The sequence below is a fragment of the Melanerpes formicivorus genome, unplaced genomic scaffold (genome assembly GCF_026170545.1).
Source record: "Melanerpes formicivorus ecotype bairdi unplaced genomic scaffold, bMelFor1.0.p_v2 SCAF_72, whole genome shotgun sequence".
Lineage (NCBI taxonomy): Eukaryota > Metazoa > Chordata > Aves > Piciformes > Picidae > Melanerpes > Melanerpes formicivorus.
The window spans coordinates 2,526,292-2,552,269 of record NW_027142424.1 but is presented as its reverse complement, the minus strand read 5'-3'; the positions used below and the strand labels follow the sequence as shown (position 1 = coordinate 2,552,269).

The following is a 25,978-nucleotide window of genomic DNA, read 5'->3' as shown; positions in this document are numbered from 1 at the left end:
ACTGAGTTGTAATCAACCCAAGGAAATTAGAGGCACTTTACTAGAACAAGAGCAAGATGCATAAAGTTTGACAAATTCTGTAGCTTGGAATTAAGAAATTAAAAACTGGAGCCAAGAGGGAAAGCACATTTGGTGTGAGCTGTGTTGTGAGCCTCAGGCAGGACTCGTGGCTGAGGACTAGACACTATTTTGGCACTTGGAGAGCTGGAAATGCAGTCCCTGCTCAGACTCTTTACTCCATGGCTGCCATAAAATCTACAAGCTGTCAAGAGGCAAAATTTCAAACTGGGCAGGACAAAGAAGAACAAGTTTGCACAGATCCATTCTTGAACAGCTCAGTGTGCAGAGAGGGCACAAATTTGGGGAGCCCTTCATTTGGGCACCTTGGCCTGTGGGCTGAGCTTTATAGGTAAGCTGTGGGAACAACCTCAAACTGTAGCACTGTTTACGTGCAGCCCAGCCCACTTGTACAGGAGTTAGAGAGATTGGACCCATCTCCAGATCCTTCAGCACAAATGGGGAATACTTCCCTTGCTACTCTAGAGGCATTTCCACCTCCTTCTGCTCTCCCACTTGAAAATGCTATTTTGAACTGCCTAACAAGATTTGCTGTTGATTCTTTTTGGCCCTGGCCCTAAGGGGGTAAATAAACTCCAGACAAACGAGCTTGCTGCAGAGCGAGCAGCATATAAATTGCCTCATTGATACTATCTGGGTGTCTCTTCATTCAATATAAGGGTTTCCTGTTTCCTTCATGTGTTGTTCAGGAATGTTATGCATCTCCCTTCATTGCTCCCTCCTTGGAGAGCTCAGGGTTCTTCTTGGCCTTGCAATTAGTTTACCTTCCCACATTAGTAAAGCTGATAGCTCTGTGTTCGGACAGCTCTCCTGTAAAATCCTTAGCCCACAATCCACTAATTCTTTCTATGTCTATTCAGAAGGTGGTCAGGGGTTTTGAAGGTAGAACCTTCATTCTGGCCTGTGTCATAGCTTAATCCTCAAATTAATAGTGTGGGTTTTGTATGGTCCATTAGGGATGTCTGTGGTAGCAGCTAATTAGTCCACACTCTGTGCCTTCAAAATGTAAAGCATTGGAGTTTTTAAAGCCTCCCAGTGGAGTTGGGTTGTTCTGTAATTGCAGCTTCTTAAACCATGCTTTTACTGGCAAGTGGCAAGTAACTGTGTGGAGGCAAAGCTCCTGATTCTCTTCTGCTTCTTTCAGAGGAAGAGTCCGAATCCGCTGCCATGCTGGAGCCAGAGGTACAGGAGGGTCCAAAGCCTGAATCTCAAGATGAGGAGGAGGCTCTCTGTCTCACTACTCCAGTGGCAGCCTTTGGAGAAGCTCTGCCCCCTAAAAGCAGCTTCTTCAGCAAGCCTGAGGACAGCAGCATGGAAGCTCATGTTAAAACGAAGCTGCCCTCTACGTCAGAGGAGGAGGACCGTCTGCCTCGCACACCCGGAAGGGAGGTGATGATCCATTCAGAGACTGAGACTCTTTTGCTTCCAGCCCACAAGGTGCCATCCTCCATGCTTCCTTTACCGTCAACTCCCGGAAAGGAAGAGTCTTTAGTCCCTCCAGAGAAGTTCCCTGAACAACTAATGGTGACCAAAACATCTATGGAAGAGGAGATTCCTAGGACTCCTGGGCGGGACATTTTGGCCAAGTCTTCACACCCCCTTGCGAAGTCGCAGAGCACGGACACTGTTCCAGCCACGCCAGGAAGTGATGCTCCCCTTACGGGAAGCAGCTTGACCCTCAGTTCCCCTCAAGTCCCAGGGAGCCCCTTTTCCTACCCATCCCAATCTCCTGGCATTAACAGTGGCATTCCTCGGACTCCTGGGAGAGATTTCAATTTCACGCCTACTTTCCCAGAGGCTGGTGCTACCATTCCTTGCCTTTTGTCTGGCAAGAAGCAGTCAGAGGATGAGCTGGATGAGAAACCCTTTAAAGAGCCTCTCGGTGCTTCCCTTACGCTCAGCATGAACAGTGCTCCTTCCCCTATCCCCTTTGCCGGGCCCCCACAAGCAGATTTCCACACGGACATGGGTTTGCCACCTGATGAGCCAATACCTGTAGCAGCCCTGCCATGCATGCATGGAGATGGAAGAATGCCCATTGAGGAATGCAAGGCGGACATAAAACCTGTTTCACTCTCACCAGAGGCACCCACTGGTGCTTCTATTCTTCCTCCCCCCCCGCCACCTTCTGTTCTTCCCAAAAGGAGGCCAGGTCGGCCAAGACGGTCACCCCCTTCTGTCCTCTCCTTGGATACGTACTTGGTCAAACCCACAGAACCTCCTCCTGTGCCAGTGGCCTTGGTGGAAAGTGCTGTGGGCAAAGAGCTGTTGAGTGGACATCCTGATGCTTTCTATGGACTGAAAGACCCTGAAGCCGTCACCCTGGACTTCAGGAATGATGATTTCCACAACAAAGTAGCAGCTGAGACAGTTGCAGAGAAGCTGCCATTTAAGGAACTGGAGAACCAGTGGAATGAAGACTTCAAGGAAGAAGAAGCTCACACAAAACCTAAAAGACAGTGGCGAAGGCAAAAGAAGTCACCTGAGCACCTCCCAGTGATTCCTTCCCCTGAGTATTCCCCACCCCAGCCCCAGTTCAGGCCACGCTCCGAGTTTGAGGAGATGACCATTTTGTACGATATCTGGAACGGCGGCATCGACGAGGAAGACATCAAATTCATGTGCATCACTTACGACCGCTTGTTGCAGCAGGACAATGGTATGGACTGGCTCAACGACACCCTCTGGGTTTTCCATCCTTATATCCTTTCTCACTGGTGCTCTGCCTTACACCACGCGTGTAGGATGCACGAGACGGTCTCATGTAGGACTTAGAGTGTAAAAGACTAGGTTTGCTGGTGGAAGAGGCATTTGCTTACTGGAATAGCAATTCCTTGTATCAGCAGGGAATTTTAGACTGCTTTTTACTCCCCAAAGCTGCAATACCAAAATACTGCAGAAGTGGCTGTTCTTGCTGCATTTTCAATCTGGGACTGCAGGGAAAATCCTGTATGCACCTCTTCTGGGGTGGTTTCCTTGCTAGTTTGAGAAGCTGCTGTCTGCATTTAAACCAGACTTTTCTGGTTTGGGGCTTTTTTTTCTAGCCTGCCTGTGGAATTTCTAGTCTACACATACAGGGCTTTAACTTGGGGCTAAAACTTGCTGTAAAAATAATCTCACCATCTGTGCCCAAAAAGATGAGTTAGTGGTGCTAGCAGCTTTAACGTTGAGTTTGTAATGCTAATAAAAGCCCTGCTTTCTAAGAGGTGCACTGGGGACAGCCACAGCCTCAGGCTGGGCTAGGGAATGCACTGCTCCTGCTGCAGCAAGGAGCATGGGATGGTGCTGGTGGGGCAGGATCTTACCCTGTCCCCTCCTGTCTTGCCCATGAGCTTGTCATCAGCAGCACTGGTTGTAGCTTTGAATCTTTTGAGAGCATTTTTAGGACTCACAAGCTGTCTCAGAGCAAGACTCTGTGTCTACAGCCACCAATAGTGTCCAGTTAGAAATTCTGTGGAGTTAAAATGTCTCATCTGAGATAAGAAAGGAAAAACAAAAGCATCCAAACCACTTGAAATAATCAGTGATATGATACTAACAAAAAGCAAGTGGATCTCAGTGCTGAGTTGTGTGATTTAATTCTTTCTCTGCATCTCGAAGTGGCCTTCTGTAAGATTAACTTTATAATTTTCTGCCTTTTTGTGCCAGTGGCACAGCCTTGAAATTGATTTATTTAATTATTTGAAGGAAGTATTCTGAAATTCTTTGAAAGAAATATTCTAAAAATGAAATGCATCATCACCAGTAATTCTCAGTCTGTGTCCCTTTTGGGGAAGCAGTTCCAAAACTAAACCAGTTTCAAAGTGGGAGTGACTGGCCCTGCAGTGGTGGGAGACCACAGACAGTGACAGGCAGAAGAGGATGGTTGAGGGCAGGGCTTGCCTGTGGCCCTGAGCTTAAATATGTTTGCATTTGGCAGCTTAGAGTGAAATATGTGGAACCTGTTTCCCTTTTGATAAGGATTACTGGAGCAGCACATTTACAGTCACTTTTTAAACCATTCAAAAATCATCTGCAGCCAGTTGCTGGTTCACCCTGTGCTGCATAGGTGTGAAAGTATGTGCATGATTCACTTGCTTCCCAGCAAGCGCACACCTCAGTGCTCTCATCTCCAAGCCGCCAGTTCTTGCTTTTTATGAGCCCCTTTCTTCAATTTTCTGGTGTTAAGGATATGTTACAGCTCACAGGGACCTTTTTATTAAATTATTGATTGATTGATCTGTCATCCTAGCTTCATGGCTGTGTTTTTGGGGTGAGCTGCCAGTAGTACAGACCCACCGTCTTTCCAGAAGCCAAAGACACAGTATCACTAAGGTTGGAAGAGACCTCAAAGATCAAGTCCAACCTGTCACCACAGACCTCATGACTGGACCATGGCACCAAGTGCCATGTCCAATCCCCTCTTGGACACCTCCAGGGATGGTGACTCCACCCTGAAGGTGCCTTCTGCCTGCTCAGTGCAATGAGTCTTTGCCAGGCCAGCTCCATGTTTTCCTGACTGGTCAGGACAGTGGAGTTTGAAACATCTGCCCAGGGTCTTTGCTGTCCCTTCAGGGACAGCTGATTTAGTGAAGCTGGTGAGAGCAGCTTCTGTCTCCAAGCACTTAGTGCTGAGGAGCATCTCTTGCCCGTCTCTTCTGCTTCCAGCCCTAGTTGGTGGTGGTCACTGCTGCCCTGAGATCATTGTGGTGTCTTTAGGGCTCAGGGTGGCTGCAGGGAGTTACTGAAGGTAGAACAAAAGTTTGTCCCTCAAACCAGACAAAATGTACGTCCAGGGGGCTGGGCAGCTGCTGTCTGTGTACCTAGTGCGTGCTGTGGGGAAATCCTTTCTCAAACAGGTTTGACAGCTTAACCCTTTATGTTTAAATTTTCATTCTCTTTAGTTTCCCAAGGCATGCAGCTAAGAAGGCAAGACCATGCTTGGTTTCCCTGGGGGCATGTGGGCTCCTGTGATCTTTTATTGTTCAATAATACTATTTATTTTCTTTTTCCAACCTCCCCCAAAACCTTCCTAATTTTCTATGCTTCTGGCCTTAGCCCCATGTAGCTGTAGCAAGTTTTTTGATATGTGGTGGTGGCTGTGTTTCTCCTTAACTTCTTCCCACCTACTAGCTTTTCTACCCCCAAGAAAAAGAAGCGGGACGACGGGATGCGGGAGCACGTGACAGGCTGCGCGCGAAGTGAAGGCTATTACAAAATCGACAAGAAGGACAAACTCAAATACCTCAACAATAGCCGAGCTTTTGCAGAGGAGCCTCCAGCTGACACACAGGTGAGGACATGTCCTCTGCTGGCTGCTGAGGTGTGAAGGGAGTTTGGTGTCACACACAGTGCTTCCTGCCTTTTGGCAAGGAATGGGGTGAAGCTGTTGCTACGCCTGTGGCGAGTTGATGGTCCTGGAGCAGCTAGGGAGGTGTTAGTGTTTGATGTGGGATGTTTTGGGAGGCCACACATTCCATGGGGGAGTGTTGTGGCACAGGGGTTTCTCACAGGGAGGCTGCAGGGTGTTGGGTCAATTTTGATCACCCGTTTGTTCTCTCAGGGTATGAGCATCCCTGCCCAACCTCATGCTTCCACCCGGGCTGGCTCCGAGAGGCGGTCAGAGCAACGCAGGCTCCTGTCCTCGTTCACTGGTAGCTGTGACAGTGACCTCCTCAAGTTCAACCAGCTCAAGGTAAGTCACCCTGTGAATTGCTGCTTTGCACAGCGGCAGGCTGGGAGCAGGTTGAGGCCAGGGACCTCCTGGCAGTTTGGTCTCACTTTGGTGATGGCCATCACAGCACTGGGCACTGCTGTATGTGCCAGATGGTCAAAGGGTGCCGGTCTCTCCTGTGCTTGATATAATACAGTGTGTAAGGCACAACATTTGCCTAATGAAATGGGAGCAGAACAATCACAGCAAAAATGTGACACTTGGTCCAGTGTGCTCATTTGTGAGAGGTAGAGACATGAACTGTCTGGTGCTGGCTATGACTAAGTATGTGATGATTGCAGAGCTTGAGCCCTGCTCAGAACCTTCAGGCTTAAGCAGGGCAGAGACTGATGGCCTCAAAGGGTTTCTTCTATCCAGATTATGGTCAGTGGTAAAATCCCAAGTACTGTAACTCTATGATACGTCCTGTGACCTCTCTCTTGCCTAGCTGTCACCACAAGACAGAAGGGAAACTAAACTGGGTTGACATGCTGCAGCACTGCTCATAGCTTGGAGCATGCTGTGGATGCTGGACCTAGGTTCGGCCTTTCCCTTCCTGTTCCGTGGCTGACACAGGGTTGGGGCTGGGTTTTTTTTCACGCAGTTCCGGAAGAAGAAACTAAAATTCTGCAAGAGCCACATCCATGACTGGGGCCTGTTTGCTATGGAGCCCATTGCAGCTGACGAGATGGTGATTGAATACGTGGGTCAGAACATCAGGCAGGTAAGCTGGATTTGGGTGAAATCTGAGCAAAAAGCAGCCCTGAAAGAAGCATTTGATCATTATAGCAAGGGTTGGAGTCTCTGCTTTAAGGTGTTAGCCATGTGAGCTAGGCAGAGGTTGGCATATGATCTGGAGGTACAAGGGTGGGATTTTTAACATAGAAGTCCATAGAAGCTGAGCACTCAGATCCTTAGGAGGTAAGCTCTCAAGAAGCCCATCCTGAACTTGTGGGGTTTCAGTTAGGTGTCTGTGCTCCTAGGGTGTTCAGGATCATGTATCTGTTGAGTGGCACAAGCACAGCCCAGGTGTTGTGCAGATCTCTGCTCACAGATCAATGACCCTACCTGTGGGGTTTCCGCAGGTCATTGCTGACATGCGGGAGAAGCGATACGAGGATGAAGGCATTGGAAGCAGTTACATGTTCAGAGTTGATCATGACACCATCATCGATGCCACCAAATGTGGGAACTTTGCCAGGTTTATTAACCACAGCTGCAATGTAAGTATCATATTTTTGCATGGAATTGTACTCTGGCATACTGAGAAACTCACCAAAGCCTTGCTCACTCTGTTCAGAAGTAGCAGGGGGTCACAGGGTTATGATTAAATGTTAATGAGCTGCAGCAGATCATAAAATGAACCAGGTTGGAAGAGACCTCCAAGATCAAAGCAGAGTCTAAAGTAGTGTAAAGAGAGTTGGGAGACCGAGAAATAAAACACACAGTGAGACAGAACACACTCAGAATCCTCTTGACTGTGCTGGAGACCCTGATGGACACTGTTCAAACATATCTAACAAATATTTCCTTAAAACAAGCCAAATTGTAGCACTGTTACTCTGTGGGAAGAGTCTCCTTCTAGAGTCGACATGGGAAAAGTGTTCTCTGCCCTGGCAAGTAGAGAAGCTGCTCTTCCCTCTGCTCTGTGCTGCAGTCTACACTCCAACACTTGGCTACCTGACCAATTTGTTAAGCATTAGTTGTTACAAATCTGGTGAAGCATCATCCAGGCTTTTTTGCACCACAGATGACCAGAATGTGGGTATTTTGGAGGAGCATGAGGCAGGCTGCTCTGTTTTATGGCTTCATGCCTCTCTCTCAGCTTCCCTTAGGTTCAGGCTCTGGGAGTCTGTCCAAAGCTGTCTAGGGAAAGGATTGCCCTGCTCTATTTCAGCTTGGAATGATTGTGTGGAGGCTGGGGAGCCGTGGTCATCAGGAACCTAAATCATTACCTATTCTCTCACCCTTGCAGCCAAATTGTTATGCAAAAGTGATCACGGTGGAATCTCAGAAGAAGATCGTCATCTACTCCAAGCAGCACATCAATGTGAATGAGGAAATTACCTACGACTACAAGTTCCCCATTGAGGATGTAAAAATCCCATGTCTGTGTGGCTCTGAGAACTGCAGGGGAACCCTGAACTGAGCTCAAGCTTTCTCATCACACTTGCACCTTCGGCCATGTCAAAACTGTGGTAACCAGGTGTGGTTGCACTTTGCCAAAAACAGGAGGAGGAAAAAAAACAAACAAACAAATGAAAAAAAAAAGAGGAGAAACAAAAAAAAAAAGAGGAAAAAAAAAAAAAGGAAGAAAAAAAATTAAAAATAAAAGGAGAAAAAAAAAAAAGAGAAGAGAAAAGCCAAGTTTCGCACTTCTGCCCAGGATCATGAATGAAAGCAAAAAGCGCACACGCTTCCGAGGACTGTTCATGTTTCAGGTGCTCTTTCCTTTGCGGATCCACGACGCGCACAAAAAGGTGACTACCCTTTTGTGGCATGGTCTATCCAAACACTAGCTTCTCTGTTCAGTCCCTCCATCAGTGCTCCATAATGGGATAATGGTACCTTTTCCTTTGGGTTTTTTTATTTTTTTTTAATTGTTAGGAACCTTTACCTGTTCATAAATGCTGCTACCTTTTTCTCATCAGTTTTGTTGGTTGAAAAGGACATTCAACGTTTAAATGTGAAGCAGAGACTGAAAAACGCCGTATAGGGTTTGTTGGGAGCTTGATTGGCTGAAATTGCACAGATTTCTCAGAGTTAAGCTGTAAATAAATGTAAGGTTGATGTTACAAGAGCAAGCCAGAGGCTTGAGGGTGTGTGAATGGGGGTTGGGGGGGGGTGTGTGTATATGGAGGTGTGTCTGCAGACCGACTAGAGGTAAACTGTCCTGCCTGTTTGTTAGGGGTGAACCTGAACTAGTTTCCCCTAAGCCAGACACCCTGGGGAAGGGTCAGGTCAGCCACAGACCTCAGCTTAGCGCCTTGGGCTCATGTCTAGTTTTCATATGCCATGCTGGTATATTGGGGGATCAAAACCTCAGCACTCGTACATGGGAATGATTTAGATGCTGCAGTCAGTCATAGGAAGTCGTCAGCTGTGTAGGTGCAGCATCATGGTACGGTGTGTGGCCTTTGGGGATGCCTGTTTCTTGGAGATGGGTTTGTTTTGCATGCAAAAAAAAAGCTGAGGCTGAGGTGAAATAGACAATTCAGCCCCTGTTTATGCTGTCAAAACCTTGTCCTCCTTGGAAGCATACACTATGGCCCACAGCTGTAATAGGATTTTCTTCCTGTAGATGGGAAGCAGGCTGTGTCTTGTATTCATTTTTCTTGTTTTTTTCCTCTGCATTTTCCTGCCTTTCCAGCATTTTAGGTAGAATATTTGCTCTGTCCTTGAATGGGGGAGATGCCTCCTGTGATAGGAGTGAGCCCTGCTATGCCACTCTCCTCCCTCAGTTACTCAGTAACTTGGCCTGGGGTGGTCTTGTCCCTTCAGTAAGAACATGGTAAAAGTGTCCCAGGAAAATGAATGCTGCTTTAAGTTTGGAAGGCATGGTTTTTCAGTGTATTTTGTCCTTGTAGATGTGCTGAGGTGAAGGTCACAGTTTTTTGAGAGGTTCCATTTAAAAATGGGGCAAAGCACCAAAGAAATACTTCTTTGGCTGTGATCTGGGACTGTTCAGGTATAGACAGGATCAGTTTTTTGACTTGGATTGGATTTCTCCTGCTTTAAAAGTAGTGATTAGTTGTACTAAAACCTTTTTTAATTGGCTTGTAAGGGGAAGTTGCAATGTCATTATGAAATGGGAAGATGATCTGCATAACTAAACACCTTCTCCCCACAGAACACGTTGCACAGCTGTATTCTTGTAGCCTTCCAAAATCAGAGGTGATGGCTGCCTGACCCCAGCTTCACGAGTAGAGGTTACAGCCTTGTGAAAGAGTTCCCTGGAAGTTTTTCCAGCTGTTGTGTAGAATTGCCAGGCTGCCACTGCAGAGTGGAGCTTGGGATGTGGCTTAGTCCTCTCCATCCAAAGTCCTTTTTCAGACTAAAGCCCTGAAAAAACAGCAACACAGAGACTGCTACAAGCTGCCTTAATACTGCCTGTATTTCTGTGGGAGGGCAAGGAGGTTGTTGCTGAGATTGGACAGTCCATAGTCTCATCTTGGTTTATTCTGGTATTGTTTCCCCCTCTTTTATAAATCCAGCAATTGGGTAGTGGTGACCCAGAACCTAAAGTCATGAGAAGCACAACTAGTTTCTGTCATTGACCATTGGTTGTAACTCCTGCAGCAATGGCAGGAGCCTGGGGGAGTTCAACCAGCTGCTCACTTTAGTTTATTTTAGTTTTTAAAAGAAGGTTCATCTTGTTGTGTGGACACTTGCAATTGGCATCACTACAGCTTGGCCTTTTACTTTCAAAGCTTTGGGAATGCACAGAAGTTTCCTGTGTCTCAGAACTGAAACCCCTGTGTGCAGCAGTTCTGCTGATGTCCTTGGCCACCTTCCTCACTGGTTCATCAAACAGTGGGTTTGTGGGGTCAAAGGCACCTCAGCTGGCCCAGCCCCCAAATATTTTCCGGCGTATCTGGATGGAATTAGGCCCCTGCAGTTTGCCTTAATTTGTGTTGAGGAGAGGTGGGAGGACAAGTCATGGTCTTGTGAAATGAGACCTACAAGTTAGGGTCCTTCATGGCATTTTTAGGAGCACTAAAGGGATTTGGGTGCAAAAACTCATGACCACCTAAATCATTTGGGTACTTCTGAAACTGCCCATAACCTATCCCCTTTTCAGGGTCCCAGACAAGTAACATGAGATTTTGGAAGAGCTGAGCTCCCAGAAGTCCCCCAGGATGAAAACAAGCTGTTGGACCCACAGCACTTCTGAAAAACCACGTTGTTCAGGTCTCAAAGCCAAACCTGAGGCTTCTCTTCCCTCCAAATCTTGGCTTACAGAATCCTACCTGTGCAGCTTTTATCTCAGACTGCAAAGCTGCCCCATCCCCCAAACAGATCATGATTAGGATGATTATCATGGTGAGGATCATAAATCTGGTTTAGTGATTTCCATGAGCTGCTGCAATTGCCTGTGGCTACCTTGTCCCTGCAAGGCAATGGGGTCTCATCAGGGAGCCTGCAAGCTAAAAACCAGGATGTGGTTTGAAAGGCAGTCCCAAGAGAAGCCTTTCTAATCCCTCCTGGGTAATTTGCCTTGTGCTTAGCAAGGGGTGAGATGAGAGGAGAAAGGCAGAGGGTGTATGGTGTACACACTGGCCTGCACTGGACCCAGCAGTCAGCACAGGCACCCCATGGAGGGAGAGGAAGGGCTCACAAGGCACCTCAAAAGCACTGCGTGCTGCTTTACAGACAGATTGGCTGAAGTGGTTTTGTTTGGTGGAAAGCCTGTCCCCCAGTTTATTGTAACTTAAGTTGCCTGTGCTCCCTGCTAAACTGTATCTTCACTGGGTGAGGAAGGCCAAGAGAACAGTGCAGAGGTGTAGGGAACAGACCTGAAATCTTTAGTTTTCCAACATGAAGCTGGCGCAAGCTCAGGGTGCAAGTGCCTCTGCAATTGGCATTCTAGGAAGTGTGCTCTGTGCTTGCAATCCAACCTGCCACTGCCCAACACCTTCACTTACCCATTTATTCCCAGCCCTGCTAGCAGTTCCAGATTGGTCCCAAGAAGTGATCTGTGACTGTCAGGGGTCTGGGAAGGGAAGGGGCTCATCTTGCAGGTATTTATATTGTATAGAGCAGCTTATTTCTACAAGAAAACAAAAACCAAACCCAACATTTTTAAACTCCAACAAAAAGTATACAGTAGTTTCAGTTCCAGTTTTTGTGACCTTTTTCAGGGATCATTTCAGTGCATTTCTGTATAAAACAAAAATTTAAGGAAAAGAGGATTTTGAAGTATATATATTAAAAGAAAGCATCTTCTGTACATAGGCACTCAAGTATCTTCTCTTCAAACACCGTTTCTTGTAGAAACATGTTGAAATTTTTTTGCTGATTTCTTTGTACTTCAAGAGCATGTAAATAATTTATTAAAAGTGACTATTGTAATTTGGAGTTCTTTTTAAACAGATTCCAGCTCTAAATCATGTCAGAGGAGATGGGGAGGAAGGAGGACTCAGCATAGCGAAGGAGCTGGTGGTATTTACAGCTTGTGTCAAGCTTTGTATAATGTAAATTCTGTACAAATATGTTTTGGGGGTTGTCTTTTCTTTTTTCTGGTTCTGCTTTGGTTTTGTTTGGGGGTTTGTTTTTTTGGTTTTTTTTTTTTTTTGTCAAATAAATAGATGGAATTAGAAGCATTAAGAAAGTGAAGACAAAAAAGAATTGCCAAGTCAAGGCTTCTTCTTTCCCTCCTCCGCCCTCAGTCTGAAAAACCTAATGTGCAAAGTCTATTTATTTCAAGCGAGGAAATGTGTACAGTCTAATAGACAACCCTGAAGTGTATTTAAGCAAGTTTGCAACTGGATTTTGTTTCCATTTAATATTTGTTTTATTTGGGGTTTTTTTTTGTTACTGAGTTTCCTCCTTAATTGCCACTGTCCGTGTTTGTCCGGGTGAAAAGGAACACGTCGCCAGGGGACGCTCCCGAACCGAGGGGCAAAACGGAAGGACGCCCAGCTCCCGAGCCTTGCAGCTTTCTGGTTCCATCAACAGGTGGTGTGAATCCACAGCGTGAAAACAAAGAGGGCCTCCTTTAAAAGGAGGTGGGTCAAAAAAAATGGTTTGCAATAAAGGAAAATTAAAAAAAAACCACCTTATTTTTTTCCCCCCCCCCTTAAGTTCCTTTAAAAAAAAAGAAAAGAAAAAGAAAGAAACAACTCTGCTTTGAAGATTCAGGAGTTCCGAGTTTGGGTTTATTTTTCTTTCTTTCTTTCTTTCTTTCCTTAAACAAATTTATAAATTTAGGGATGTTTTGTGCATAGAGAATCTGTCACCAGTATGTATCTTGTTTTGAAGAAAGTGTTTTCGTTGTGGATGTGTCATGCTGTATATATTTGTTCATATTTTTGTGAATTGAATACTATGTACCATTGTATTATAGTAACTTTTATAAAGCAAACCATAAATATACTGACTTTTCTTACAGAAAAAAAAATGATGTCGTGCTTAATATGTAACCAGGGCTTGTGGACCCGTGCTGGGAGCCATGAGAGCTCAAGGGATCAGAGCCAGATAAAGAGCAATCCCAAGAACAGCAAATGTTACTGAAAAACCAATTCTGGTGAGCGGGAAGTTACTTTACGTAACATTATGTTGCATGAAACCAAAACCCATGTGAGTGATTTAAGTTTGCAAATCTACAATTCTAAGGATTTCTAATCTTAGAAAAAAACAGGAGCTGAAGCACAGCCAGGTGCTGCCCTGCAGTCACAGTGTCCCTAACCTGAGTGGTGCTGCCTGGGCAGGTGGGCCCTGCTCCTGCAGTCTCTGCCCTGGGGTATTTTTAGTTCACATCTTTCACAGTATCACAGTGTAACTTAGGTTGGAAAGGACCTCGAGGATCATCGAGTCCAACCTATCAACACCGACCCCATGACTAGACCATGGCACCAAGTGCCACGTCCAATCTCCTCTTGAACGCCTCCAGGGACGATGACTCAACCACCTCCCTGGGCAGCACATTCCAATGACAAATGACTCTCTCAGTGAAGAACTTCCTCCTCACCTCGAGTCTAAACCTCCCCTGGCACAGCTTGAGACTGTGTCCCCTTGTTCTGGTGCTGGTTGCCTGGGAGAAGAGACCAACCCCTTCCTGGCCACAACCACCCCTCAGGTAGTTGTAGACGGCAATGAGGTCACCCCTGAGCCTCCTCTTCTCCAGGCTAAACAATCCCAGCTCCCTCAGCCTCTCCTCATAGGGCTTGTGTTCAAGGCCTCTCCCCAGCCTTGTTGCCCTTCTCTGGACATGTTCAAGTGTTTCGATGTCCTTCTTTAACTGAGGGGCCCAGAACTGGACACAGTACTCAAGGTGCGGCCTAACCATCTTTGGTTTCTTTAATTTGTGGAGACAAAAGTCCTTAACCTACGAAGTAAAATGTTTGTATTGCTGTATGGGTGATGCTGTGAGGCTGTTTGGGCCACAGGCCCTTTGGGCTCTTTCCTTTGAATCAATCTATTCAAATCTGGAATGAATTCTGTTACCTGTGGTTTACAGGAGGGGGGAGCTGCTGAGGTTTGAGGTGTCTGGAACCACAGTCTGGAGCTGCCCATGTGCCCTCCCCCCACTTTCTCACTGGGGCTCTGCTGTGAATGTGGTGGGTGATGGTCAAAGTGGCTTCTTTGAGCTTTAGAAAAAGAGATGCCTGGAGCAGAGAGTGGCTGATGGAGGAGGACATGGAACAGAAAAGAGGGAGCCACAGCAGCCTTTATAGCTGACCATAGCACTGAAGGGGGTGGATATGAGACAGCCCAGCCTCACAGGGCTGCCTTGGGCAGAAGGCAGCGGGGCTCAGCTGGTAGAAGGACTCGCATCCGAGGAGCTCATCCTGAGCACAGGGCTTGGCAGGGGCTTTGGCTGCTCAGGGTTTGAGCAGCTGCAATGCTGGGGAAACCTGAGGAGCAGCAGTGGGTGGCTTTGGAGGGCAACAGTGGGGAGATCTGCGGGCACTGGAAACCCTGAGATGTTTTTCAGCAGGCATATACTGAGGTCTGTGAACTCCTCAGCCACAATGAACAAGGAGTACAGGTGCTCCAGGCCCAACATGTTAACCAGGCACTCAGGCTGTGACAGAAAAGAGTTTTATTGTGTTGGTAGGAAAAGTCCCCTTGCAAAGGCCAGAGATGACACCAGAGTGATGCCCAGAGGGAGCTTTGTACATGCAGCCACAATCTGAGCCAGGGAATCACTGCCACATGGGAGAAACCCCAGCCCTTCATTAATTCAGGAATTTACAGATATTAGAGCAAGACTGCATGGCCTTGGGAAGGCTGCAACATGTATATTTGATTCTCATTCTGGAATGTTGTAGCTACCCTAAAATCATGTGTTTAATCTCAGCAGATTTGAGATTGAGTCTAAAAGCAATTAACCCAAAATCTTACAAAATGAGATGTGTGGAGAGGCAAATGCCTCCATGCTTTGCTCTCCCAGCTTCCCATGTAGCTAAAACTACCAGAAAACTTGGGACAGCCTGAATTTAAGCTCTCCCAGTTATTCTTTCCACCTCCCTCCATAGATGCCTGTCTTTGGCACTTGCCTTACATCTGTCCTTTAAGGATTTGGTGGTGTGGATCAGATTAAACTGCTCTTGAGGAGCATTTGCTATTTCCCACACTCCCTCTCCCAAGAAGTCACTGGAGGGCAGTGCTGGGGCTGGGTCATGATAGGTGTTGAGTCCTTTCACATCTCCACTTAGCAGCAGCTTCCTTGGGTCTATGACACTTAGGTCTGGGCTCTTTACCAAAACATGGGCCGTTTGCTGGTTCATTTGTCAATCAGCTCATTAGGGGTGAGGGTGGTGTTTTCTGCTGTCCTCTACATGCGCCTGGTCTCCCCATTGGGCTCCAGGATGGTCAGGTTTCCTCTTGCATCTTGATCCATTTCTATGGCTTCAAACAGAGACTTGAAGTTCCCGGCGCCAAAGCCCTGTGGAGATGACATCATGGACCATGAGGATGGGCAGCAGGTCCATCAGCTTGGAAACAGCTGAGAAAGAGTAGCATTGAGTGATGGTTGATGGTATGTGAGAGCCCTGAGGGTTCAAAGCCAAGGTCATTGTGAAACCCTCAAACCAACCTGGTGGTTATGTCGCTGGATCACCTCCAGAAATACTGTGGGTCTGTCTTGGACTGGCTTTGTGAAGATCTGGAGCAAGTAGCCTTTCTCATCAAAATCCACCAAGATTTTCAGCTCCTGGAGAAAAAGAGGGCAACAGCTCAAAGACCCACATTGGAGCAAGGAGATCCTTCTGAATCACCCTCACCCCTACAAAGCACTTTGGGGAGCTGGTCCAGCCCCAGGCAAACCTTTTTCCTCCCAGGCTGGTCTGACTCACCGCCAGCTTGTCAATGTTCTCCTTCACTTTGATTTTGGCAGTTTTCAGCCTCTCCCGCAGCACCTGGTAGTAGCTGGATGGCACATCCATGAACTGCATGCCCCGCTGCTTCAGGTTGGTGATCTGCGAGGCAGGGGAGACCCCAGCATGGATCAGACTTGGGGCTTGTTTGTAGAGAGTTTTGTGTCGAGAATATCTTGGGCAGAGTGATACTTTCCCATGACATTGACCAACATCGTGCATGGGGGCCTCTCCCACCCTCTTACTTTGGGCACAATGAATGGGAGGACCCAAGATCCCCTCTCCAGGCAGTGCAGAGAGTTGGCCACCATACAAGGATGCTTCATGGTGCCCTGGTCCACCTGACAATTCTTAAGGCCCTTTGGTTGGGAGAGCAGCCCAAAACCAAGTGCTCAACAGCTGCCCAAGCTCTCCACCACCACCCACCAAGGACAACATTTGCCATTGGGGGCCCTGCAGTCTCCAACTGCTTTAAACTGGAGAGATGGGCATCTGCCAGCAGCTCCCAGGTGCAGGCAGGTCCCTTTCCAGTGACAAGTTATTCCTGGTTGTAAATCAGCCATGGCACAAAGCCTACTCAGCCTGCCTGTGTCCTCATGCCCCAGTGGGGTCATGGTCCACCAGTGCCCTGTGACGAGGACTGTGTCTGGCAGGACAGGGCAGTGCCAGGGCAGGATGGGCCACGGCAAGCAGCTGCCCAGGGCTGCACTCACTGCTGCGATGATGTCCGGGGTGTTCAGCGCGATGTGCTGGACTCCGGCCCCGCCGTAGTAATCAACATATTCCTACAGGGAAGAAGTGTCACCATGTCAGTGACAGCTTGCCTACAGGGGGCAAGGGGCTGAACTCAGGCTTAAAAACAGGAAAGCAAAATGGGCTGAGACCACAAAATGAAGAAGATGACAGTACTGGTGAGATCAGCTAAACCAGCTTCCTCTCAGCAGCTCTCCAGGGTTTGGCAGCCCTGAGCAGAGGCAGGGCTCTTTTCCAACAGTCACCTTTGCACAGAACATCTCTGCCAGCTCAAATCAGTGGTCTTTGGTCCTTTTTCCTTCACCAAAGCCCCTCTTGAGGTGGTGGCAGCCTGATGGATCAACCTCAGGCTCTCACCTGAATCTGGGATTTCTTCTTGCCAGGTGCTGGCTCATTAATGGGCATCTTAATGGTCTCTTCATAGTTGGTGACCACAATGGAGCGCAGGGCACTGAACTCAGTGTGCAGCTGCTTGTCATCCACTGACCAGAAGCGGTGGAAGAGGAGGTTCTTCTGGTACCTGCCCGGGTCACAAAGGGCACCTTTGAGTTCCTTGTTCCATTACAGCACTAATGAGTTTTTGCTCTGGCTTAATTAGCTTCAGCCACCAATGTCAGAGAGGATGAGGCCAGCAGAGCAGTGCTGCTGCTACATCCCACCTACCACCAGTCCTGCCCACTCTTACCATTCTGCCACTGGGACCATCTGGAGGTCAGGCTGGTTTCCCACAACATGGTCAATAAAGCTGAGCTTGGCACTTGGTCTGTCAGGGGGAAGCCAAGGGTGGCTCTCAGCCAGGGCTGGGGACACCCCACAGCACAAGGAGGCTGTGGGGCAAGGTGGTGGGGACCTGTCCAGCTCGTTGCTGAGACATCCCACCAGCACATGGTGTCAAAGAGCTGGGCAGGACCCTCTGGAAAGTACTCACAGCTTTGGCAGCAGGGGGTCCTTGAAGAGGGGTGGTTGGTACCCAGGTAGGAAAAGGCCCTTGTAGTTGAGCTTTTCTATTAAAGTGTGGGTGGTGTCACCATACTGTGAGAGAGGGGAGAGTGATTGCATGGTACCCCCCTTTTTTGGGGACCTCTCAGATCCAGCCTACTCCTGCAGCCCCTGCCCTGCTGCTTACCGTCTGGATCACTGCGAACTTCACCTTCCCGAACTTGTCCTCCTCCACCCAGGGCTCCTTCACTACCACAGCTCCACGCTCTTTGGCTTTCTGGGCAGAAGCAGAAAGACCCCTCTCCTGCTGCAGCTCCCCTAGGATGGGGGAAGATTTCTCCAGGTGCTTCCCCACCTCCCCTCATCATTTTGGGGTGCTGTGCAGGAGAGAGCAGAGGGGCTGCTTACCTGCACAATGAAGTCACAGTCCTCCACTTCAAAGGCGACATCCTTCACCCCATCACCGTGCTTCACCAGGTGCTCCCCCATCTCTGTATAGGGCAAGAGCAGCCATGGCCATGAGCAGAGCCTTGTTCCACTATGGCTGTTTCCCACCCCTCACCACAGCACCTACCCTCGTTTCCTGGGTTGAGAGCAGATGAGAGAACAAACACGATCTGGTGAGGAAGAGGAGGAGAGGTGAGGGATGGAGACATGGTGGTGCAGCCCCAGAACCATGGGCTTTAATGGTGCAGATGGATTTTGGCAGCATCCATGTGCCCCACACCAGCTCATCTTCCCCCGGACCTCCTCCCTGGCACCTCTAGAAGGTGCATCATCCCCCTTACCTTGTCCTGCTTGATGACATGTGAGACCACCTCCCTGCTGCCGGTCTCCAGCCCCCGGTACGCCAGCTCCTCAAACCCCATTTTGTTGCAGTAGAAGGATGCAGCCTGTGGACAGGCAAGAGCCACCCCAGGTGAAGTCATAGCGCCAGTTACTCCCAGTTCACACAGGACTCCCACCAGCCAGGGCAGCGCCAAGAACCCATGGGGAATGGCCACAGTGGCGTGCGCATGCCACATGTGTGCGTGTGTGTGTGCAGGAACAGCTGAGGAGGAGCAAGATGAGAAAGGGCTCATACTTGGGGGAAAACCCCAAACCCAGTGGAAGTGCTTCCTCCAGATGCCTCCTGCATCCAACACAGCTAGGGAAAGGCAGGATGCAGGGGACACAGGGCTGGTGCACAGCTATTGGCAAGGAGCTGCTGAGAAGAAAATGGTTCTGCCCATCATAATAGGCAGCAGGGGTGTTGGCCCTATAGGACAAGGGGCAGTGGTTTGAAACTGGAGATGTGTGGATTTAGATTGGACATTAGGAAGAAGTTCTTTACTATGAGGGCGGTGAAATGCTGAAAGAAGTTGCCTAGGCTGGTTGTGGAGGCCACATTCTTGGAGACGTTCAAAGTCAGGCTTGATGGGGCTCTGAATAGCTTGATCTAGTTTGGGATGTTCCTGCTGACTGCAGGGGTGTTTCACTAGGTGACCATTAAAAGTCCTTTCCACCCCAAGCCATGCTGTGATTCATCTGCCAGGTTGGGTGAAAGCAGCTTGGGTTTGAAGCTGAGGGATTTTTAATTTGTCAGAAGTCTTCTATCAGCAAAGTCTGGAGAGCAGCTCCCATGACACCTTATCACCTCTGACAAGCCATATCACACGTGCCTGGTTGCATTTTCTCAGCCCCTCCTGCACACACCCCCAGGCAGCTGCCCCTCGCCTTGCGCAAGGGCCCCCAAGGCCACTGGGCTGAGGCCATGTGGGTAGGTGCAGGCACTGGGCCAGTGGTGGACTTTGGGATCCTGTCACGGTCCCAGGGCGGTGGGAGCCAGGCTGAACCACCCTCCCCACAGCCAATGACCGCAGCGTTCACCCCAGCACAGCACAGCAGGCACCCAGCCAGCCACAGCCTCTCACCTGCTTGGCATTGCCGACCCAGAAGGTGATGGAGTGGAAATGGATGAAGCGACCTCGCTGGTGCTACAGGGAAGGGAAAACTGAGCTGAGAGCTGCCACAGCCTCTTCCACAGCACTGCACCTCTCTGCAGCTGGGAGAAGCAGTGGCTGCAACCCTGATAATGCCTCTCCTGCAAATGGATCCAAATGAACTGGGTAAAACCCCAGCTACTCCCCAAAAGAGCCATTTTCCACAGTGGTTTACAATCAGGTTCCACAGGATTCTGCTCTGCGAGGTGGAAGTGCAAAGCACTGGTTCACCTGGGACTGGGTCGGTCCCAGTACTCCCAGTGCTCCCTGTAAGCAGCCCCCACAGTGAGCTGTCCACCTGCCAACCTTACTGTGTTGAAGATAATCCTCCTTGAAACGTTCTTACACAGCCGCGGGTACTGGGACAAACCCCACATTGCTCTGTACTTCACCACCACCCAAACCAGAGTAATGGGCACCCTGGCATGTTGGGCACAACTGGCATAGAAAGGGCTTTGTAGGATAAAATGGTGGCAAATTGGTGCAGCATTTGGAAGTCAAGGTTGCAACAAATGAGGATTCAGCTCAGATGTCAAGGCTCGCTGGGGGAGCTTGGCACTCTCCTCCCAGATCAGAAAAGAAATCTAAAAGTTTCAGTAGTTAATGTTGATTTACACCAAGGACCCATGTCCTATGTGGCCTGGCCAAAGAGCATTCTTACTCATGATTTTACCAGCTAATGAGGAAGTAAGGAATGAGTACTCTCTGTGTGAGCACAGCTGATGTTTCACAGCCGGCAGCAGAGCAGGAGCGGAGACGCGAGACGGCTCTTACCTTTTCTCCCTTGTCTGTGTAAGTTGTCTGAAAGAAAGAGGCAGAAAGAGACACGTTAGCAGCTCGGGAGGGTGCCTCAGCCCCTGAGAGCCTGATCCAAAGGTCGTCATGTGAGGAACACAACTTCCAGTCTGTACTAAAAAGTCTGGACACTGAAAAGTCCAAATTCAAGCAGAGATTAACCCCAGTAAAGCTCCCAAATTATCCCATGTCGTTGAGCCCCAGTCATTTAAATTAATGAATTAATCAGTTATTGGATTAAAGAATTAATGAATTAAAGAATTAATGAATTCATGCCCATCTGCTGCCCCTCACCATTTCTGTGCCCTGACAATGTAACAGCGGCCAAGCCAGTGCGAGTCCAGGAGGGCATTTAATATCCTGGTGGGATGAGGGAAGCTCCTCCTCAGCTCCACCTTCTTTCACCCCCACTCCAAAGCATCAGCGACCCAGAGCTGTGTTTGGTTTGGGCTGTGAGCTGCCAGCATTAGCCTGTGGTGGATTTCTGGGGCTATGTTGCAAGGTCCTTTTCAGTCATGGCTATGGCACAGTGGGATTGAACGTGGAGGGTGATGAACATGCAAGCGTGCAAGGCTCTGCAGGGCAGGAGCCTGCTAACCCCACAGCAAACTAGCAAAACCCAAGCCTTGGAGGGGTGATGCAAACACAGCAGCACATCTCCCCAGCCATCTGCCTGGCCCTGGGGACATTCACCCCTTTGAGGGAACATGTCCAGTTCCAGCCAGCGCTGAGCCAGAACAGTCTGGTTGCACACAGAGTGCAGTCACATGTACGTGGCCTGGGGCCATCTGGTGCCATCTTCAGCTCCAATGTGCCCAGTAGAGCCAGAGTTCTCCAAAATATGTGAGCAGCAGGAGGGGACAGGAGGCAGCTCTGCCCAGGGGATAACACCAGTGCTCAAACACCCCACTTCTGGGAGCAGTGGTGAGTTTGATCCAGCAGAGCCACCGCTGGGGGCTGTGGTCTTAGGTGACTGTCAGTAGGATGGCAGATAAGTGTGGTTGTCTGGTGGTGAGGTTGTGTCCCTTGCTACCATGCTCCATGGGGGACATGGATGCCATGCTCTGCCCCAGCTGGAGTGTGCTGGAGGACAAGCTGGAGGGAGACCAGCAGCAGGGACAGGGTCACCTCATGGCACCATCATAGCTGTATAACCCTTGGCAATGCCATTTCTGTGCCACCATTGTCACCACCAGAGCTGCGGTTACCTCATGTCATTGCCACTGTTGTGCCATCCCATGGCACTATGCCTCCTGTATAGCCCTATGGCAGTGCCACCCCATGGCACCACCTCCTGTGGCAGTGCCACCCCTGTGCCGCCCCACGCCGGCATCGCCCCGGCTGGCCCCGCCTCCCTCGGCTCTTGTGCCCGCCTAATTCCCCGCCCCTGGGCGGTGCCCCGCCCACCTGCCCCGCCCCGCTGCGGTGACGCAGTTTGTCCGCTCCCGGCTCCCGTAGCAGGCATTGTGGCGCGGCCGCGGCCATGGCTCAGCCCTGCGGGAATCGCCCTATCACTATCAGCGACGTGCAGCAGCTGGTGAAGAAGAAGGACGAGATCGAGGCGCAGATCAAGGCTTACTATGAGCTGCTGGAGAGTGTCAGTGCAGCGGGGCCGGGGCGGGCGGGCAGGTGGCCGTGGGGTGGCGGGGCCGGCGCGGGGCGCCGGTTCGTAGCCTCACTGGCCGTCGCTTCTCTCACAGCAAAAGGGCGTCGGCATGAACGAGCCGCTGGTGGACGCCGAGGGGTTTCCCCGTAACGACATCGACCTCTACCAAGTGCGAACCGCCCGGCACAACATCATCTGTGAGTGGGGAAGGGGAGCAGGTGGGGCCCGCCCTTCCAGAAGGGAGGAACCGTCAAAAGCGTTTCTGTGGAGATCCACAGGCTTCTGCTGCTATCGAATATCCCTGTTAGTGATGGTACAACCATTAAAGAAGCACACTGAGGTACTGGAATGTGTCTAGAGAAGGGCAGTGAAGCTGATGAAGGGTCTAGAATGTTGTGTGAGGAGCAGCTGAGAGAGCTGGGGTTGTTCAGCCTGGAGTAAAGGAGGCTGAGGGAAGACTTTCTGTCTCTCTACAACTCCCTGAAAGGAGACTGGAGCCAGGTAGGGGTCGGCCTCTTCTCTCAAGGACAAGAGAAAACTACCTTAATTTGCACAAGGGAAGGTTTAGATTGGATATTAGGAATAATTTCTTACCCAAAAGGGTGGTCAAGGCTTTGGCCCAGGCTGCCCAGGGCAGTTGTGGAGTCCCCATCCCACGCAGAGTTGTGTGGATGTGGTGCTGAGGGATGTGGTTTAGTGGTGACCTGGCAATGCTAACATAATTCCATGATCCTTAGCGTCTCACACACGTACTGTTTCTTCAGCCTGTCGATCACAGTTCTTCAGAAACTGAGGCCCAAGGTTGCTCTCAGTTTGTGATTCAGTTACTTTGTTCTATGGTCATAGCCACTGGGATCAGCTTAGTCAGTGAAACTTTTGCATTGAAATTCTGCTGCTGCTGTGCAGCCTTTTGGGGTTTGGGAAATGCAGCAAAGCTTTTTTGTGGTGTTTGCAGAATAAGCTTTGGGTAAAGAATAGCTTGGTGGTTATTTCTTCACAGGCTTACCCCATGCCCTGCCTTTGGGAATGGCTTTTGCTCTCATACCTAACAGTATGTGACTTGAGGGAAAAAAGCCTTTAGCTGGTCAGTGATGTCTAGGTGATCACAGGCCTCCGAGCTTTGCTTCTCTGTGTGTACTGAAATTTGTAGGGTGGTTTTGTCTGTCTGAATTCTGCTGCTAAACATCTGCAGAGCTATGTGAGCAGGGCTTCCACCAGGACCTAGAGATACACCAGTAGCGGTTATCGGTGACCACAGCTGGATCCCAGACACCCAGAACACCATGTTCTGCACAGCTGCAGGGTAGAGCATGTGTTGAGAAAGAACCTTTAGGTGTAACTCTCTATATCCTAATGGTGTCACCCACAGGTTTGCAGAATGATCACAAGGCCCTGATGAAGCAGGTGGAGGAAGCTCTCCACCAGTTGCATGCCCGGGAGAAGGAGAAGCATGCCAAGGATGAGGCAGAGGCATTGGCTGAGGCTATGAGCCAGAACCAGGGCCTGCCACAGGCCTTTGCCAAAGTGAACACAGTGACTCCAGGGTCTCCTGCTAGTATCTCGGTGAGTTGGTGGAGTCTTAATGCCTTGTGGGGAAGGCTTCTTCTGGACCCAGGGAAGAAATGCAGCAGGTGGCTTTCTCTGTCTTGTTAAGAAGTGGGAATAAGTTAGGTGGTGGATTAGGGTTCTCTCTCCCTTTTTGTTTTGGTCACACTGGGATGTCCTTTGAACAAGACCAGTCCCTGTACAGGAATGAGAAGAGTACTCTCTCCTCAGCTGCATCACTGACACCACACAGCTTGTACCAGCCTTACTGGCAGTTCTTGCCTCACTATTTCTCTTCCCATAAAAGGGAACACAGGAATGAGTACTTGCTTCTGTCTAAGGACGTCGAGAGGATGTAATTCAGTTGCCAGAGTGGTGAGGAGAGTAGTGTCTTAGCACATCTCCATGTGGCTGGGTGAAGGGTGATGCTCCTGGGTGAAGGGTGATATTACCTGTCTTTGGAGAAAGCACATGCTCATCTTGCTCCTGTCTCTCTCCAGGGACTACAGGTCGATGATGAGATTGTGGAGTTTGGTTCTGTCAATGCAAACAACTTCCAGAACCTGCAGAACATTGCCACAGTGGTACAGCACAGCGAAGGGGTGAGTGAACTCATTTCCACCGTAACTGCGTTCTCCTGCCTGCCTCTGTCAACCACAGCTTTTTCTAAGGAACTTGGATCTCTGGAGTCATCATTTCCATGTCAGAAATGGTGTCAGATTCAGTCTCTGCTGTTGTAGCCTTGTTCTCTCACAGCACTGAGCTAATTCCAGCTGGACAGAAGAGGGCTAAGAGCTGTGTGGTTTTTGCTATGTGCATCACATTATCTGTTGTCCTCTGGGCACTCCCTGCAGCCGCTGCAGGCTGTGCTGCTGTGCCACCTCGAGGACTGGCCATAGAAGCTGCTACAGTCATCAAGTGCTTTATCATGGAAGTGAGAGATCTCCTGGAGGTGTCTCCACGCAAAGCACTCTCACAGATCTAGCCACAGGGATGGGAATGGGCACTGCTGCAGAACAGCTTCCCTGGATCTAATGTTTTTTTGGTGCTTCAGCAAAAGGAGGAAGAAGAGAGTTGAACCAGTGATGGAGAGTTGCCATCTTTTATTCTTATATGGCTTTTTTTAATCCCTTTTAGAGACCTCTGAGCGTGACTGTGATCCGTGGTGGCAAAAAAGTGCACGTGGGGCTGACTCCAAAGCGCTGGGCTGGGAAGGGCCTCCTGGGGTAAGCTGCTGTTCCACTTAGGAGAACCCATCTCAGACCTCATTCCCTGCAGTGGGGCCAGTTCTGTGCTTTGCTCTTCATGCTGCTGCCTGATCTGACAGACTTCACTGGTGGGTACCAGCAGAGAGCTGGAGGCTGGCAGTTTCATGCAGCGATATGGGGAGGGAAGATAATGTTGAACATGAGCACAGGGAGGAGGGTCCCAGTGCTTACTTTGTCCAGTAGAGGAAACTGATGGAGGAGGGTTGTGGTGGTTCTTCCACTTGTGCCATGTCAGATCTTCTATGCCTGTTTGAGAACTGAGATCTTAATGTTTCCTTCTACCCTTTTCTTTTTCAGCTGCAATATCATTCCTCTGCAAAGATGACTACTTTCTGGAAAACATTAAAGCTGAAGTTTGTGCCTGCTTTCCGGACTCTGATCTGCTTTGAAATCTTCCCGACATGTTTTTGCTGGAACAGATGTTTCAGAGGCTGTGACCTCTAGGTGCTAGGCTGGAAGAGTCTGAAGAGATTCTGACAGAGCAGAATCTGACTGTGGTTCAGAATTGCACTGGTTCGTCAGGAGCAGCTTGCAGAGCTGCAGGATGTGGCTTTGTCTCTTACACCTTGTGTCAGTTTGGAATGAGGCTGTGAAGAGACCCAAACTTCACTTGATAGAGGCTCTAAAAAGCATGAAATGCTCTTACTTGGTGATGATGGAACATTCCTTTTTATCCCTTGTATAATTCCTCACTGCACATAACTGTAATAGAGGCTGAGAAGTCCTGGAGCACTTTTTGGCGTCTGTAATAGTTGATGACAGTCTAGAAGTACACAGCTTGAGTTCTTTATCTTCCCCAGGTTACCACAGCTTCTGAAGTAATAAACCTGATGAAATAATTTTTGAATGCCTAATTATTTTAAGTTAGAGAGGTAAAGAATAGGAGTTGTAATTCTGCTTTGATTTAGTTTTAGCTGATGCAGTCCTGATGAAAGTACTCCTGATCCCTTTATCTTATTTCATGTTTGTTTATCCATGGGAGCTGGGTTCAGCATGTATAAACTCTTTGAGGGGATGCTGGGGCTGAGTGGTTTGAGTTTGTTTCTGGTTGAACTTCAAAATACTCTCCCAAAACAATAAAACTGAGTAATGCCTCTCTCCATTCTTGTAAGTTTTTATTTTGGGCTCTAATTGTGGGCATTAATTGGGTGGGTTAAACACAGACCTGCGCAGACATGAAATTACGACCCTCTGACTTTACAGAGCTGAAGTCTTTCATTGGCACTTCATAAGCATGTTGTGGTCTAAGTAGCACATTCCACCTGATGAGCAATTTTGTT

The 25,978-nt window shown here is 49.0% G+C and overlaps 3 protein-coding genes across 6 annotated transcripts in view; 2 read left to right on the top strand and 1 right to left on the bottom strand.

The window, feature by feature from the left end:
- The window catches only part of SETD1B (SET domain containing 1B, histone lysine methyltransferase), a 58,482-nt gene extending 45,810 nt beyond the window's left edge, over positions 1-12,672 (top strand). For 2 of the 4 annotated variants that reach the window (XM_068163452.1, XM_068163453.1), the window contains exons 13-18: positions 1,223-2,779; positions 5,184-5,350; positions 5,621-5,752; positions 6,375-6,494; positions 6,856-6,993; positions 7,746-10,565. In XM_068163452.1, coding sequence (XP_068019553.1) covers positions 1,223-2,779; positions 5,184-5,350; positions 5,621-5,752; positions 6,375-6,494; positions 6,856-6,993; positions 7,746-7,919 — 2,288 coding nt within the window. In that variant the 3' untranslated portion in view covers positions 7,920-10,565. The other 2 variants (XR_010990466.1, XR_010990465.1) reach the window with 2 other exon arrangements.
- A 1,845-nt stretch (positions 12,673-14,517) lies between these two features.
- On the bottom strand, positions 14,518-20,652 carry HPD (4-hydroxyphenylpyruvate dioxygenase). Its single transcript, XM_068163451.1, has 14 exons — positions 20,574-20,652; positions 20,259-20,285; positions 19,416-19,478; positions 18,291-18,395; positions 18,077-18,119; positions 17,911-17,993; positions 17,690-17,779; positions 17,492-17,595; positions 17,249-17,326; positions 16,921-17,083; positions 16,524-16,595; positions 15,790-15,912; positions 15,531-15,647; positions 14,518-15,380 (listed from the first exon to the last, which is right to left on the bottom strand). The coding sequence occupies exons 1-14, from the start codon at positions 20,574-20,576 to the stop codon at positions 15,270-15,272; spliced, it is 1,182 nt and encodes a 393-aa protein (XP_068019552.1). The 5' UTR covers positions 20,577-20,652; the 3' UTR covers positions 14,518-15,269.
- A 1,057-nt stretch (positions 20,653-21,709) lies between these two features.
- Positions 21,710-25,800, top strand: PSMD9 (proteasome 26S subunit, non-ATPase 9). Its single transcript, XM_068163450.1, has 6 exons — positions 21,710-21,876; positions 21,980-22,082; positions 23,255-23,448; positions 23,931-24,032; positions 24,568-24,656; positions 24,996-25,800. The coding sequence occupies exons 1-6, from the start codon at positions 21,763-21,765 to the stop codon at positions 25,021-25,023; spliced, it is 630 nt and encodes a 209-aa protein (XP_068019551.1). The 5' UTR covers positions 21,710-21,762; the 3' UTR covers positions 25,024-25,800.
- The last annotated feature ends 178 nt before the right edge of the window (positions 25,801-25,978 follow it).